We start from the raw sequence: 16287 nt of genomic DNA, 5'->3' as shown, positions 1-16287 counted from the left end.
GAGCCACCGCGCCCGGCCAAGTTTTGTATTATTTTTCTTAACTATGTCTTCTCAAATTGTGGAAGCGTTAGGCCCAACAACATTTGACATCACCAGTAGGGATCCAGTGGAGAGGAGGGACATGATCAGAAACTGTTTTTAAATGATCATTCAACAGCCAATTATCAGGGTGGGTAGCAGTGAGGCAGGGAGATCAAAAGGCAGGGAGATTGGCTGGATTACAGGCGTTGTTACCAGAAAGGGGTCCCGATCCGGACCCCAAGGGAGGTTCATGGATCTCGCACAAGAAAGAATTCAGGGAGAGTCCGCAATGCAGTGACCGCAAGTTTATTAAAGTACAAGAACAAAAGAATGGATATTCCATAGATAGAGCAGCCCCAAGGGCTGCTGGTTGCCCATTTTTATGGTTATTTCTTGATGGTACGCTAAACAAGGGGTGGGTTATCCACGCCTCCTTTTTTTTTTTTTTTTTTTGAGACGGAGTCTCGCTTTGTCGCCCAGACTGGAGTGCAGTGGCGCGATCTCGGCTCACTGCAAGCTCCGCCTCCCGGGTTCACGCCATTCTCCTCCCTCAGCTTCCCGAGTAGCTGGGACTGCAGGCGCCAGCAACCTCGCCCGGCTTAATTTTTTGTATTTTTGGTAGAGACGGGGTTTCACCGTGTTAGCCAGGAGGGTCTCGATCTCCTGACTTCGTGATCTGCTCGCCTCGGCCTCCCAAAGTGCTGGGATTACAGGCGTGAGCCACCACGCCCGGTCAGGTCCTGAAACTTAAGCTTCATTCGTTTCACTGCAAATCTGCTTCTGCCTACAAGTCTGGTCTAATTTTCCTCTACCTAAGGATCTTCCTCCATGCAATTTCGGCCTAGGAGGCCCTTCCCGCCCCTTTTCGCCTAGCTAACTCTTTCGGTACTCAACCACCAGCTCCTAATCCTCCCTGATTCCCCAAGTGGGCTAGGGGCTTCTTTGGAGTCCCTCGCACTGCTCTAAGCATCCAGGCAGAGTCATTATTCCGGGTGCCAGGTTGCTCTTTTTCCAGCAGCCTTCAGGGGACCCCTGGCTGGGCGGAGTCTGTAGAGGCGCGCGGAGTCCTGGGAGAGCGTCGGATGTATTTCCTTCCCCTTTTTTCGCTCGTGTCCCGCTGGGTGGCGCTTACCACCTCCCCGGAACACGCGAGTCTCCCGTCGCGGTTCCGGTCGGAATTACCCAGTGGCGCACGCCGACATGGCTGCGCTGACACTGAGGGGTGTCCGGGAGCTGCTAAAGCGTGTGAACTTCGCGACGGTCCCGCGGAGACATCGATATAAGAAGAAATGGGTAAGGTCCGGCTTGGGGCGCAGGAGGGAACAGTGAGGGTGGAAACTTCTCCAGTCTTTCCGTTTCCCGGCCCTCTAGAACGCCTAGCGTCTTTCCCAAGCACTCCACGGAGCGTCCCTAGGCACCTCCCTCTCTGGTCTTTTCCGTCACCGCCTCTGTCCGCACTCTTTACGTCCCGAGCGTTAGTCTCTTCCACTTGTTACGTCTGCAGTCGCCTGACTCCGCCCCTCTAAGTTGCGTCTGTAGTCGCCTGACTCCGCCCCTCTAAGTTGCGTCATCACCTTCGCCTTCATTCTTTTTAGTGATGTTACCGTCTCTTGTTCCCCAGCTGTGTCCACCTACCTTTCTGTCCCCCACTCCCCCTTTTACTTCCCTCCCTCCCCTCCCCCTTTCCCTTGCCCATTCTTCCCCCACATGACTTCTCCTCCTTTCCTCATTGATTTTCCAGCCTGGTCGCCCTCATCCCTCGGAAAATACCATAGCGACCTTGCCTGCACTCCTGGGTCTCCGCCGCCTTGCAGGAAAGGATTCAGCCCCTTCCTCAACCTCGAGCTGCCTCTGGCGACCGGGAAAGGTTACAGCGACCACCCTGTCCATACTGCCGGCCCAAACCCTGGCAAAAGGTGCAACGAATCCTCTCATCCTCTGGACTCTCCCTGCTTCTCCAGAGACCCTTTTTCTTGCCTCACTGGAAGCCCTGGAATTTCTTCTATGACCGGCACGCCCCCCTGCCCACCCCAGCCGATTCCCTCGCCACCTCCACCATCTCTTCCACCCCCACAACCTTCCTCGCACTCAGGGAGATGTTCTTTTGAGTCCTCTTCCCCACTCCTGGAAAGGACCTACTACCGCGAGCCCTGCCACTCGGGTTCCCCACTCTCCAGCCCTTATTTTGAGCAGTTCAGCATTCCGGGGTCACCCCCTCTCTGTCAGCGGACCCCTTATTGCAGCTGGATGAGTCCCTCGAAAATGCGGCGTCCCTGTCTTCGAAGCACGTACTTTGACCAGCACACTAATCTCTGTTACTCTAGCGGATGCCCTTCAGCTTTTGGAACCAGCCCGACAACCTCCTTTCCCCTTGCTCATCAGTCCCCGGGAACGAGCCCAGTGACCTCCCCTCAGTTCACTCATGTACCCTTGGAAACTGGACCCATGATTTCGCCTCCTCCTACACATAGCACCCCGGGAACTTGCCTCACGTTTTCACCTCCTCTTGCTCGCCGGCCGGTGGAAACTAGTCCTATGGCCTCCCCAACCCTTTCTCACAGAGTTTTGGAAACTGGGCTGATCTCTCTGCCCTCTCACTGGTGCTCAGGGAGAAGTAATAATGACCCCCTTCTCTCCCCAGCATCTTCCCCACCTACTGGCAGCTTTTACCGTGGCAGCCTTAAGCCTCTAGACTCTTGTGAACCCAAACCACAGCTTGACCTGCCCCTTGAGAAAAATTGTTGTGGCTCCCCACTCTCTTCTCAGGCAGGCATTCCTGGCTCTCCCAGCTCACCTCAGGAAGGTTCTTATCATTACTCCCATCTTTCCTCAGAGGCCTACATGCCTAGCCCTGGGAGTCCTTGCTATGCCATCTGCCTGTGCCCCGGGAGTACTGATTCTCCTTGCTCACCCCAGTCCCAGGCTCCCAGGAAGGCTTGCTGTGAGTCCCTTCTCTCCTGGGAGGCAACTGGGAACTCTTACCTCATCCTAACCCCGGGCACCACAACTTCTGGTCCCCCCTGTTCCCAGGAACCATCTCGTCCCCATGGTCCTCATTCTGTCCTTTCCTTCCCTTCACCCCTGGGCAACCAGTTTATATCTCCACCCCAGTCACTTCCCCGCAGAAGCTATAATGAACCCCCTCTTCCCACTCCAGTTTCCCCTCAACCGAAGTCCCCTAAGTCCCCAGATTTAAGACAGTCACGTACTCCTGACAAATGTCTCTCCCTAGTCAACACTCCCCAGCACACCCCTTCTGGCCAGCCCAAGCCCGCTAAGGCCCACACCTGTCCCCCACCTCCCTCCTGCCTCTCTGGTCCTTCTTGTATGCAGCCATACATCACAACTCCTTCAAATTCCAGCCCCAAAGAACTTCCCCCAGGGACTACCTTACCGACTGTGGTCCCTAGAACCCTCAAAAGTGTTATCGCCACTTCTCTTCCCCTCTGCCTTCCTTGTGATCCTGTCTCGCCCAATAGTTATGCTCAGAGCAGCCCCCATGGACCCTCCATAGAGCCCCCCTGCAATACCCATATATACTCTGTGGTTCCCTCCACCCCCCATCCCTGCCCACTGTCTGGCTCCCTCAATCATTCGACAGGCCCCCCTCCCATTGTGCCTGTGTGTGACACCTATAGCACTCCCAGGGGCCCACCCCAACCTTGTTGTCAGCCTGTGATGCCTCGTTGTTCTACCCACATCTATTCTTTTATCCCTTTGAGAACACCCTTTGATCCTCAAAGTTTACCCATTGTCCCCCGAGTCCGGGCCTACCCTGATACTGTCCCCTGTGGCCTCCATATCTACCCTGTGGCCTCTCAAGGCCCTTGCAGAGAGCCTCTGCAGATCCCCTACAGCTGCCCTTTGCCTTCATCCAAGGATTCCAGCTGTAGCACCAATCCCAGCTGTAGTTCCACTATTATTAGCGAATGCCAGAGTAGTGACAGCGAGAGCAGGAGTTCCCGCCAAAGCCAAAGCCGGAGCCAAAGCAAGAGTCCCCATGATGGCAGAAGTCAGAGCCGGAGCAAGAGCCATCATCTGAGCAGAAGTCCAAGCCAGAAAAGGAGTCCCTATCCTAGCAGAAGCTGGGGCCGGAGCAGTAATCCTCAACAAAACACAAGTCAGGGCCAGAGTGAGAGTCCCCAGCTTAGCATAAATGAGCGCCAGGGTGAGAGTCCCCAAATTAGCAGAGGTCAGGGCAAGAGCAAGAGTCTATGATGGCAAAAGTCAGAACCGGAGCAAGAGTCCCCAACCTGGCAAAGGTCAAGGCCAGAGCAAGAGTCCCCAACATAGCAGGAGCCAGAGCAAGAGTCCCAGCAGGGCAAAAGTCATAGAGCAAGAGTCCTCACCATAACAAGAAATGAGGGCCAGAGCAAAAGTTCTGACCAGACCAAAAATCTAGGCCAGAGCAAGGCATAGATAGTAACAAGATTGCCAGCTATAACAAGCATCCCAGCTGCAGCAACCAGGACCGACTTGTGCACTCCTCATCTGAAGTCTTCATTTCTCTTTTACTCTACCTCCTCGCTCTTGTCCCCTGCTACCACCGTAGCAGTCATCCTACAAGTCCCTGTTTTGGTTCACACCTCAAGATTCTGTGGGCCCTCCTTATCCAGCCTTTCTGGGGTCTGGGAACTCTCCCAACATGACCCTTAACCCTCTGATTCTAAGCATGGTGGTGCTAGTCACTGCATGACGCTAGGTAAGTTACCCACATCTCTTCATCAAATTGAAATGTTAAATTTTTTTTTGTATCTTACTGAGCTATCAGTTGCAGTGCTCACATAAGCTAGTAGACATGAAAGTGCTTTGAAAATAGGACTGTTCAGAAGAAAAGGGCCTTTTGCTTTTAAGTTCAAAGCTTCCCAGAGCCTCCATAGTTTCTCCTAATCTTCTGCAGGCTCTCCTCAAGAGTCCTCTCCTGAGCTCCCATTCTCCTAAGTTCCTCTTTCTCCAAGGTCCCCCTTCTTGATGATCCCCGCACAGTACCGTGAGAGTTACATCTTTATCTGACAACCCTGGGATGGGAAGGCCCACCCTCCACTACTTTTCCCTCTCACACTTCTCTGGCAGGCAGGCAGGATGCAAAAGCAGGAGTGGGCACTAGCTGGATCCAAGTTTGCCCCTAGGCTCTGAGGTGGGGTCAGGTAGTAGGGGGTAGAGGCAAGACTGGGAAAACCAATAAGCCTGTCCTCTCTCTTTTAGGCTGCCACAGAGCCCAAATTCCCTGCTGTTCGACTGGCTTTGCAGAATTTTGACATGACTTACAGTGTGCAGTTTGGAGATCTTTGGCCATCAATCCGTGTCAGTCTCCTCTCAGAGCAGAAGTATGGTGCACTGGTCAATAACTTTGCTGCCTGGGATCATGTAAGTGCTAAGCTGGAGCAGCTGAGTGCCAAGGACTTTGTGAATGAAGCCATCTCCCACTGGGAACTGCAGTCTGAGGGTGGCCAATCTGCAGCCCCATCCCCTGCCTCCTGGGCCTGCAGTCCGAACCTTCGATGCTTCACTTTTGACAGAGGGGATATCAGTCGCTTCCCTCCTGCCAGGTAGGATCTGGAGCCATGACTGGAGCGGTCCTGAGTGCCTGCTGGAAGTAGACATGATGAGACCCAGCTTGTACCCTCTGTAATAAGGACCATAATATTGCTAATATTTATGGCATGTTTATACAGACTAGGCATTTTTTGAGGTGCTATACATATGTTATCTCTTTTTGTTCGGTCAACAGCCTTATGAAGTAGGTAGTATTATTGCTCTTTTACATTTGGAGAAACTGAGGTACAGAGAAGTTAAGATTCTTACTTGCTTTAGGTCCCTCAGATGGTAAGTGGTGTGACTCATATTTAGACCCAGAACCTGCACTTTGAACCCACTCTGCTCTGTGCCTCTGGTAGAAAACAGCCACCTTTTATGTGAGCACTCACTGGGCCCTCTCAAGTTGGAATGTGTGTTATTCACAGCAGTCTTCTCATTTTGCCCTCACAGCCACCCATAAAAGTGAATAGGAAAAGTAACTTCATGGTAGCAAAGAGGTAGTGGGACTTTCCTAGGAAATAGGGCTGGCCTAGGGGCACAAACTTGGTATTAGACTGGGAAAAAGAAAGAACTTCCAGTTTCTTGATTCAATCCTCATGTATATGAAGTTGAATGAGAAAAGACTGCAGAATCAAATGCTGAATTATGCTGTAACAGTTAAGGAGAGCTCAATGTTAGTTGTAGGGTATGGGAATTGATTTTTGAAAGACTGATTTATTTATTAAAAAATATTGGCCGGGCGTGGTGGCTCACGCCTCTAATCCTAGCACTTTGTGAGGCCAAGGCAGGCGGACTGCCGGAGCTCAGGAGTTTGAGACCAGCCAGGGCAACACGATGAAACCCTGTCTCTACTAAAATACAAAAAAAATTAGCTGGGTATGGTGATGTGCGCCTGTAGTCCCAGCTACTTGGGAGGCTGAGGCAGGAGAATTGCTTGAACCCAGGAGGCGGAGGTTGCAGTGAGCTGAGATCGTGCCACTGTACTCCAGCCTGGGTGGCAGAGCGAGACTGTGTCTCAAAAAAAAAAAAAAAAAATTTGTCTACCGAATGCTAGGCATTTAAGTGCCTCAGTGAACAAGCCCTCATAGAGCTTCCAGTTTAGTGAGGAAGACAGCTATTTTAAAACAATAATTGGCCAGGCACAGTGGCTGACACCTGTAATCCCAGCACTTTCGGAGGCCGAGGCGGGCAGATCATCTGAGGTTAGGAGTTCAAGACCAGCCTAGCCAAAATGGCGAAACCCCATCTCTACTAAAAAATACAAAAAATTAGCTGGGCATGGTGGCACAAGCCTGTAATTCCAGCTACTTGGGAGGCTGAGGCAGGAGAATCACTTGAATCTGGGAGGCAGAGGTTGCAGTGAGCCAAGATTGTGCCACTGCACTCCAGCCTGGGCAACAGAGCGAGACTGCATCTCAAAAAAAAAAAAAAAATTAGCCAGGCATGGTGGCAGGCACCTGTAATCCCAGCTATTCAGGAGGCTGAGACAGGAGAATCACTTGAACCTGGGAGGCGGAGGTTGCAGTGAGCTGAGATCGTGCCACTGTGCTTCAGCCTGGGCAACAAAAGTGAAACTCCGTCAATCAATCAATCAGTAAATAAATAATCATTCTGGCTCCCGTATAGATGAGTGAATAAGTGAATAAGTAAGTGTGGGTCTGAAAAATGAGTTTTTGCTGATTGGAGCTCAGGCCCCAGAGGGCATGGACTTGGTGGCCTTGACTCCCAGTGGGTGTCCTGACCTGGAATTTAACAATAAGTGGTCTCCTCTTTTCCAGACCTGGCAGCCTGGGTGTCATGGACTATTACCTGATGGATGCTGCCTCCTTGCTGCCTGTTCTGGCCCTTGGCCTGCAGCCTGGGGACATCGTGCTTGACCTATGTGCAGCTCCTGGGGGAAAGACACTAGCGTTGCTTCAGACTGGCTGTTGCCGTAAGTCAGGGTGGTGGTGTGTTGGGCAGAGAGAACTCCCCACCTCACCTAGTCCCAGGTACATTTAATGTGGTAGGTTCAGCCGGGCGCAGTGGCTCACGCCTGTAGTCCCAGCACTTTGGGAGGCCGAGGCAGGCGGATCACCTGATGTCAGGAGTTCCAGACCAGCCTGGTCAACATGGTGAAACCCCATCTCTACTAAAAATACAAAATTAGCTGGCGTGGTGGCGCATGTCTGTAATCCCAGCTACTTGGGAGGCTGAGGCAGGAGAATCGCTTGAACCCAGGAGGCGGAGGTTATGGTAAGCTGAGATCGCGCCATTGCACTCTAGCCTGGGCAACAAGAGCGAAACTAAAGAAAGGTTGAGAAATGTAGTCTTTTGGGGCAATTTTCCCCTTCTAAAAAATTGGGGTTCTATTCATGAGGAGGAAGAGGAGAATAATTTTGGGTAAATAAACTGTAGTATCTACCAAAGATGAAGAGAGCCATAGGTTTCCAGAATAGTAGGAGAGCATATTTTTTTAGAAATAAATATTCTTGGCTGGGCATGGTGGCCCACACCCATCATCCCAGCACTTTGGGAGGCTGAGGTGGGAGAATTGCTTGAGGCCAGGAATTCAAGACCTACCTGGGCAACATAGTGAGACCCAGTCTCTTTTTTTTTTTTGAGATGGAGTCTTGCTCTGTCGCCCAGGCTGGAATGCAGTGGCGCCATCTCGGCTCACTGCAAGCTCTGCCTCCTGGGTTCACGCCTTTCCCCTGCCTCAGCCTCCTGAGTAGCTGGGACTACAGGCACCTACCACCATGCCCGGCTAATTTTTTGTATTTTTAGCAGAGACGGGGTTTCACCATGTTAGCCAGGATGGTCTTATCTCCTGACCTTGTGATCCGCCTGCCTTGGCCTCCCAAAATGCTGGGATTTACAGGCGTGAGCCACCGCGCCTGGCCTTCTAGTCTCTTTTTAAAAAATTATTTAAATATATTTTTATTTTTGTAGAAATGAGGTATTGCTATGTTGCCCAGGCTGGTCTCAAACTCCTGGGCTGAAGCAATCCACCTACCTTGGCCTCCTCCCAAAGTGCTGGGATGAGAGGCATGAGCCACTATGCCCAGACTCAGAGACCCTGTCTTTAAAAAAAAAAAAAAAAAATGTGGCTAGGTGCAATGGCTCACACCTGTAATCCTAGCACTTTGGGAGGCCAAGGCAGGCGGGATTACCTGAGGTCAGGAGTTCAAGACCAGCCTGGCCAACATGGTGAAACCCTGTCTCTACTAAAAATGCAAAAATTAGCCGGGTGTAGTGGTGCACACCCATAGTCCCAGCCACTCAGGAGGCTGAAGCACGGTAATCACTTGAACCCAGGAGGTGGAGGTTGCAGTGAGCCGAGAGTGTGCCACTGACCTCCAGCCTGGGCGACAGAATGAGACTCTGTCTCAAAAAAAATGAAAGAGAAAGAAAAGGAAAGAAAGGAAAGAGAGGAAAGGGGAGGGGGAAAGGAGAGAAGAAAGGGGAAAGGAATGGGGAAAGGAAAAGGGGAAAGAGGGGAGAAAGGGGAAAGAGGGGAGAAAGGGGAAAGAGGGGAGAAAGGAGAGAGGGGACAGGAAAGGAGAAAGGAAAGGAGTCTTACTTGGTCTGCTTTGTTCATTGACTTAAATAACTTTCTTACTTTCTGGCCCATTTAGGTGTTTGCCATTGTAACCCTACTCCAGAATGACTGATGCTGTGCCATGCACATAATAAACGTTCCTGATGCTGGGGTTTGCATTGGCTGGGACTGCCTGAGAATTGGTCTGACTCCATCAGTGCCATTGCTGGTGGAATGTTTCACTGGGCCATGGCCTCTGAAGTATCTTTATTTCCATAGGCAATCTTGCTGCCAATGATCTCTCCACTTCTCGAATAGCCAGACTACAGAAGATCCTTCACAGCTATGTGCCTGAAGAGATCAGGGATGGAAATCAAGTTCGAGTTACCTCATGGGATGGCAGGAAATGGGGAGAACTGGAGGGGGACACCTATGACCGGGTGAGTGATTCTTGATGTAGGACATGCATCCAGCTTAGTGCGGCCTCCCCATCCTGGCTCCAGGGCCTGAGGAGTTAGGATCCAGCCCCTATGTTTGAGCATGTAGAGCTGTTTCTGGACTGGCCAGTTCTACATCGGTGATTTGACCAAAAGAAAAATCAGCTTAGATGACTGGTTGTTATCTCTATTAAAGATAGTTGGCAGCAAAAAAGAATTTGAACCTATTTGAGTGGGGGAAAAAGTTACTAGGCTTACTTTATTTCTCAAGTCACTTGGTTGCTCAGAAAGCCTCATGAAGGTGAGTATGAATAAGCTCATTTATTTATTTTTGAATGTTAGTACAGCACATGGTACAAAATTCAGAAGGCACAAAAGAGTATCCAGTGAAAAGTGAGTTTCTCTCTTCTGGCCTGTAGCCCCCTATTTCCCCACCCTATGGATAACGATTCTTTCTTTTTTTTTTTGGAGACGGAGTTTTGCTTTTGTTGCCCAGGCTGGAGTGCAATGGCACGATCTCTGCTCACTGCAACCTCCGCCTCCCGGGTTCAAGCAATTCTCTGCCTCAGCCTCCCGAGTAGCTGGGATTACAAGCGCCCACCACACGCCCGGCTGATTTTTGTATTTTTTTTAGTAGAGACGGGGCTTCACCATCTTGGCCAGGCTGGTCTTGAACTCCTGACCTCGTGATCCACCTGCCTCGGCCTCCCAAAGTGCTGGGATTACAGGCATGAGCCACTGTGCCCGGCCGATAGTATATTATATTATACTTACTATTCTGAACTTTGTATTTTTTTCATTTAATAATGTGTCCTGGGGTTAAATCCTTTTTAATTTTGTTGACATTATTGAAGTATAGTTGTTGAATAACAGTTTACATCCATTTAAGATTTTGATAGCAATTGCTAAATTTCTCTGTGGAGATTAAACCAGTTTCACTCCTACTGGTAATGAATGAGTACTGATTTCCCACATACTGCCAACATTGGTGCTATCAAACTTAATTTTTTTGCCAAATGGATAGTATCTAATTTATAATCTCTTATTAATCATGTTGAAAATCTCCATATTTATTTTTATTTTTTTTTTGAGTGGCAGGTTTTCACTTTGTCACCCAGGCTGGAGTACAGTGGTGTGAACACAGCTCACTGCAGCCTCAACCTCCTGGGCTCAAGGGGTCCTCCTGCCTCAGTTTCCCGAATAGCTGGGACTAGAGGAGTGTGCCACCATGCCCAGCAAATGATTTTTTGTAGAGACGGAGTCTCACTATGTTGCTCAGGCTGGCCTCGAACTCCTGGGCTTGAGCAGTCCTCCCACCTTGGCCTCCCAAAGTGCTGGGATTATAAGTGTGAGCCACTGTGCTGGGCCGGTCTCTTCATGTTTTTAAGTTATTTATTTTAAATGGCATACTCTAAAAATATTTGTTTAGAACACATATTTCTAAAAATATATAAAATATATAGCTGTTGTCTCTGTGTTGTCACCTGATTTACCTAATCTGTCTAGTTCTCACCATTCTGCCTCAACCACTCTAAGAAACTGAAAGAAAGACCAAGGCATATGGAATCTTGGATAGGCTTGAGACTTGCTTTCTGCCTGTGTAGGAATCCCCTACTCATTTTTTTCTTTTTTTTTTGAGACAGTTTTGCTCTTGTTGCCCAGGCTGGAGTGCAGTGGTGCAATCTTGGCTCACTGCAACCTCCGCCTCCCGGATTCAAGCCTGGGTTCAAAGTTCGATTCTCCTGCCTCAGCCTCCCGGGCAGCTGGGATTACAGGTGTGTGCCACCACGCCTGGCTAATTTTGTATTTTTTTAGTAGAGACGGGGTTTCACCATGTTGGTCAGACTGGTCTCGAACACCTGACCTCAAGTGATCCACTCGCCTCAGCCTCCCAAAGTGCTGGGATTACAGGCGTGAGCCACTGTGCCCGGCCTATTCATTTTTCTTGATATGAGAGCAGTGGAACATGATGGAGAGAGCATGACCTCTCCTGTCAGCCTAACCAGTTTCTACATTACAGGGGTGCTACTTACGAACCTTGGCAAACTGTTGATCTTGCTGAACTTCAACCTCTTCGTTTGTGAAACAGGGTAATCCTACCACTTAGGATTATTGTGAGGATTCAGTGAGAGTATCCAGGGAAAGCACTTAGTATAGTACCTGGCAGTGAAGATTAGGCAAGCAGGAGCCATTATCATTATTCAGCCTATGCTTAAACACATCCGTTGATGGGTACACACTGAGATTCTGTTGTTGAACACTTATAATGTAAGAAAGTTCTGCCTCTTACTGCAATCTGTAGATTGCATGGTATATGGGTGAGGGCAAGGATTCTGGAGTCAGACTGCTTGGATTAGCCCTGGTTCCATTACTTACCTGCCAGAGAAGTTTCAGTGAGTTAGTTAACTTTCAGTTAAGCTTCAGCTTTTTAATCTGTAAAATGAGGATAATAGTGTAGTGCCTATCCCGTAGGTGAAAATTAAATAAGAATGCATTTGGCACAATGTCTGGAATATAGAAAACATTCAATAGTATTATAATCATCACAATCCTTACCATTATTATTATTATTATTTCCATTCATTGATCCTAGCTACTTATTTTAGAACAATATAGAATGAGTGACCTGCTATTTCACTTGACAGCTTTAATGTTTGAAGATGTCTTTGTTAATTTGTTTGTTGAAAAACTAGTTGTGGCCGGGCACGGTAGCTAACGACTGTAATCCCAGCACTTTGGGAGGCCGAGGCGGGTGGATCACCTGAGGTCAGGAGTTTGAGACCAGCCTGGCCAACATGGTAAAACCCCATCTCTACTAAAAATACAAAATTAGCCGGGTGTGGTGGCAGGCACCTGTAATCCCAACTATTTGGGAGGCTGAGGCAGGAGAATTGCTTGAACCCAGGAGGCAGATGTTGCAGTGAGCCGAGATCGCGCCATTGCATTCCAGCCTGGGGAACAAGAGTGAGACTTCGTCTCAAAAAAAAACCAAAAAACTAGTTGTGTACAATATACTCTGTGGTAGGCAAGTGTTAAGCACTTTTATTTATTTATTTGAGACAAGGTCTTGCTCTCTTGCCCAGGCTGGAATGCAGTGGCGCAATCATGATTCACTGCAGTCTTGACTTTCTGGGCTTAAGTGATCCTGCTACCTCAACCTCCCAAGTAGTTGAGACTACAGGCACGTGCACCATGCTTGGCTAATTTTTTAACTTTTTGTAGAGATGAGGTCTCACTATGTTGTCCAAGCTGGTCTCGAATTCCTGAGCTCAAGTGATCCTCCTGCCTCAGCCTCCCAAAGCATTAGGATTACAGGTGTGAGCCACCGTGCCCAGCCGTGTTAAGCACTTTAGATGCAAAGAAGAATACTACTTCAGGGCTCTACATACTCTTAGTAACTCCATCCTTCTCCCGGCTCCACTTGTCCATCAGCTGGAGAAGGGACAGGACCTCAGAGCTCTGCCTGTTCATGGAAGACACTAACCCTTCCCCCCAAGTCACAACTTTCTTTTTTTTGTGAGCTCAAGTTTATTTCAAATAATACAATGTTTATTTGAACATGTTTCTATCTTCCCTTATAATACAATATTATACAAATTGATATTAATACAAATAATATTTGTTAGACACTTGCCCAGGGCTGAGATTCAGTGGGAGCACTATCCTGGCACGACTGGTTATTTATGACTGACATCCATGCCAGTGCCTGATGTGAAGATGCACGTGCCATATCTGATGTGGAATGATTTGACTACCCTCCCTAAATGTTTCCTAAGTGTAGTGCAACAGTACAACTTCCTTTTCTTTCTTCTGTGACTGAGTGAGATCAACATATTTTTTTATTTTTGAGATAGGGTTTCACTCCCATAGCCCAGGCTGGAGTGCAATGGCACAATCTTGGCTCACTGCAACCTATGCTTCCTGGGCTCAAGCAATTCTCCCGCCTCATCCTCCCAAGTAGCTGGGACTACAGGCACGTGCCAGCATGTCCAACTAATTTTTTTGGTATTTTTTGTAGAGACGGGGTTTTGTCATATTGCCCAGGCTGGTCTCGAACTCCTGGGCTAAAGCGATCTGCCCGCCTTGGCCTCTCAACATGAACATTTTCCACAGTTGACACTACTGAAACAATATTAGAAATATATTAGAACCAAGATATTCAGATATATTGCCATCGATTTATAGTCCCCTTGAAATTACATAGCTCTGCTGTTTCTCTGCATTAGGGGCTCAGGAGTCCAGCGGTCCTAAGTTTACCTTGCAGCCATCTTCCTAAGAGTTCTGGCCATGACTCAGGACACTGAGAAGGAGTAAGGAAAGAGTCTATAGACATTTCTGCCTTTTTGGGTTGGGGAAACTCCTACAGCTTTTTTTTTTAAAGCATTGCAGTTATACCTTTGCTCATCCCTTTATATTTAGGCCATTTCCTTTGAGGTGTATCTCTTATATGCTGCATAGACAGGTTTTGCTTTGTGAGCCAATCTATAAATTTTATTCTTTTCATTGCTGACTTAAGCAATTGATGCCATTGATGATTTTGGTCTCAGCTCTGTCAAGTTATTATCATTTTTTAAATTTATTTTTTGAGACACAGAGTCTCGCTCTGTTGCCCAAGTTGGAGTACAGTGGTGCCATCTTGGCTCACTGCAACCTCCACCTTACGGGTTCAAGCAATTCTTATGCCTCAGCCTCCCAGATAGCTGGGATTACAGGCGCCCGCTACCATGCCTGGCTTGCTTGCTTATTTATTTATTTATTTATTTATTTATTTATTTATTTATTTTGAGACGGAGTCTCGCTCTGTCACCCAGGCTGGAGTGCAGTGGCGCAATCTTGGCTCACTGCAACCTCCACCTCCTGGGTTCAAGCGATTCTCCTGCCTCAGCCTCCTGAGTAGCTGGGATTACAGGTGCCCGCCACCGTGCCAAACTAATTTTTGTGTTTTTAGTAGAGACAGGGTTTCGCCATGTTGGCCAGGCTGGTCTCGAACTCCTGACCTCAGGTGATCCGCCCGCCTTGGCCTCCCAAAGTGCTGGGATTATAGGTGTGAGCCACTGCTCCTGGCCTAATTTTTTTTTTTTTTTTTTGAGATGGAGTCTCACTCTGTTGCCAGGCTGGAGTGCAGTGGTACGATCTCGGCTCACTGCAACCTCTGCCTCCTGGATTTAAGCGATTCTCCTGCCTCAGCCTCCCGAGTAGCTGGGACTACAGGTGTGTGCCAACACGCCCAGCTAATTTTTGTCTTTTTAGTAGAGATGGGGTTTCACCATGTTGGCCAGGATGGTCTCGATCTCTTGACCTTGTGATCTGCCTGCCTCGGCCTCCCAAAGTGCTGGAATTACAGGTATGAGCCACTGTGCCTGACCCCTTTCAAATTATTTTACTGTGTTTATTTACCATGTTTCTTTCACTGTGGGATCTCTGTCCTTGCTGTTTTGTTTCTTTTAACTTCTTTTGTTATTTAGGAAGGTTTATATTAATATTTTAATTCTACATTGGATAATTCCTATATCAAAACTATTGTTGACAATCAGTTACAGATGGAACTTCGTCTACTCTTTCTCCCCTTTTCACTCCTGCTCTTTCTCCCTTTCTCACTCCAGCAGTTGACTAGTCTCATTGAAAAAACAAATTGGGGCGGGCCAGGCATGATGGCTCATGCCTGTAATCCCAGCACTTTAGGAGGCTGAGGCGGGTGAATCACCTGAGGTCAAGATTTCGAGACCAACCTGGCCAATATGGCGAAACCCCATCTCTACTAAAAAAATACAAAAATTAGCTGAGTGTGGTATTGTGCGCCTGTAGTCCCAGCTACTTAGGAGGCTGAGGTGGGAGAATCGCTTGAACCCGGGAGGTGGAGGTTGCAGTGAGCTGAGATCGTGCCATTGCGCTCCAGCCTGGGTGACAGAGCGGGACTCCATCCCAAAAACAAATAAACTGGGAATTTAGTTTTACTGGTTGCTGTTTCTGCTGACTTGCTCAAGGAGTCGTGTTTCCTTTTAAGTTTTGTGGTTATTTTTGTGTCCTGTAGTAAGCTTTTTTTTTTGAAGCGAAGTCTCGCTTTGTCACCAAGGCTGGAGTGCAGTGGCGCGATCTTGGCTTACTGCAACCTCCGCCTCCCAGGTTCAAGCAATTCTCCCACCTCAGCCTCCTGAGTAGTAGCTGGGACTACAAGAGCGCTGCCACCACGCTCGGCTAATTTTTTTTTTTTTGAGACTTGCTCTGGCGCCCAGGCTGGAGTACAGTGGCGCGATCTTGGCTCACTGCAGCCTCTGCCTCCCAAGTTCAAGCGATTCTCCTGCCTTAGCCTCCCGAGTAGCTGGGATTACAGGTGTGTGCCACCATGCCTGGCTAGTTTTTAAATTTTTTGTAGCTGGGACTACAGGTGCATGCCACCATGCCCGGCTAATTAAAAATTTTTTTTTGTGCAGGTGGGGTCTCATTATGTTGTCCAGACTGTAATAACTTTCCTATTGGAGTATAATATAGAAGTGACCAAATCATAAGTGTACTGTTTAAAGAATTATCTTATAGTTAGCCTGGGCAACATAGCAAAATGCTGTCCCTACAAAAATACAAAAATTAGGCCGGGCACGGTGGCTCATGCCTGTAATCCCAGCACTTCCGGAGGCCAGGGCGGGTGGATCATGAGGTCAGGAGATCGAGACCATCCTGGCTAGCACGGTGAAACCCCGTCTCTACTAAAAATACAAAAAATTAGCCAGGCATGGTGGCAGGCGCCTGTAGTCCCAGCTACTCGGGAGGCTGAGG

The 16287-nt window shown here is 48.7% G+C and overlaps 1 protein-coding gene across 7 annotated transcripts in view; it reads left to right on the top strand.

The window, feature by feature from the left end:
• Positions 1-310: 310 nt before the first annotated feature.
• Positions 311-16287, top strand: part of NSUN4 (NOP2/Sun RNA methyltransferase 4) — a 45340-nt gene continuing 29363 nt past the window's right edge. For 2 of the 7 annotated variants that reach the window (XM_054535357.1, XM_002810882.6), the window contains exons 1-4: positions 311-1314; positions 5227-5570; positions 7338-7492; positions 9359-9519. In XM_054535357.1, the coding sequence (XP_054391332.1) occupies positions 1222-1314; positions 5227-5570; positions 7338-7492; positions 9359-9519 (753 nt within the window). In that variant the 5' untranslated portion in view covers positions 311-1221. Of the gene's footprint in view, positions 1315-1706; positions 4724-5226; positions 5571-7337; positions 7493-9358; positions 9520-16287 lie in introns of those variants that run through there. The other 5 variants (XM_054535372.2, XM_054535361.2, XM_054535366.2 and 2 more) reach the window with 5 other exon arrangements.

The sequence above is a fragment of the Pongo abelii genome, chromosome 1 (assembly GCF_028885655.2).
Source record: "Pongo abelii isolate AG06213 chromosome 1, NHGRI_mPonAbe1-v2.0_pri, whole genome shotgun sequence".
Classification (NCBI taxonomy): Eukaryota; Metazoa; Chordata; class Mammalia; order Primates; family Hominidae; genus Pongo; species Pongo abelii.
This window is presented reverse-complemented; position numbering and strand designations above follow the sequence as displayed.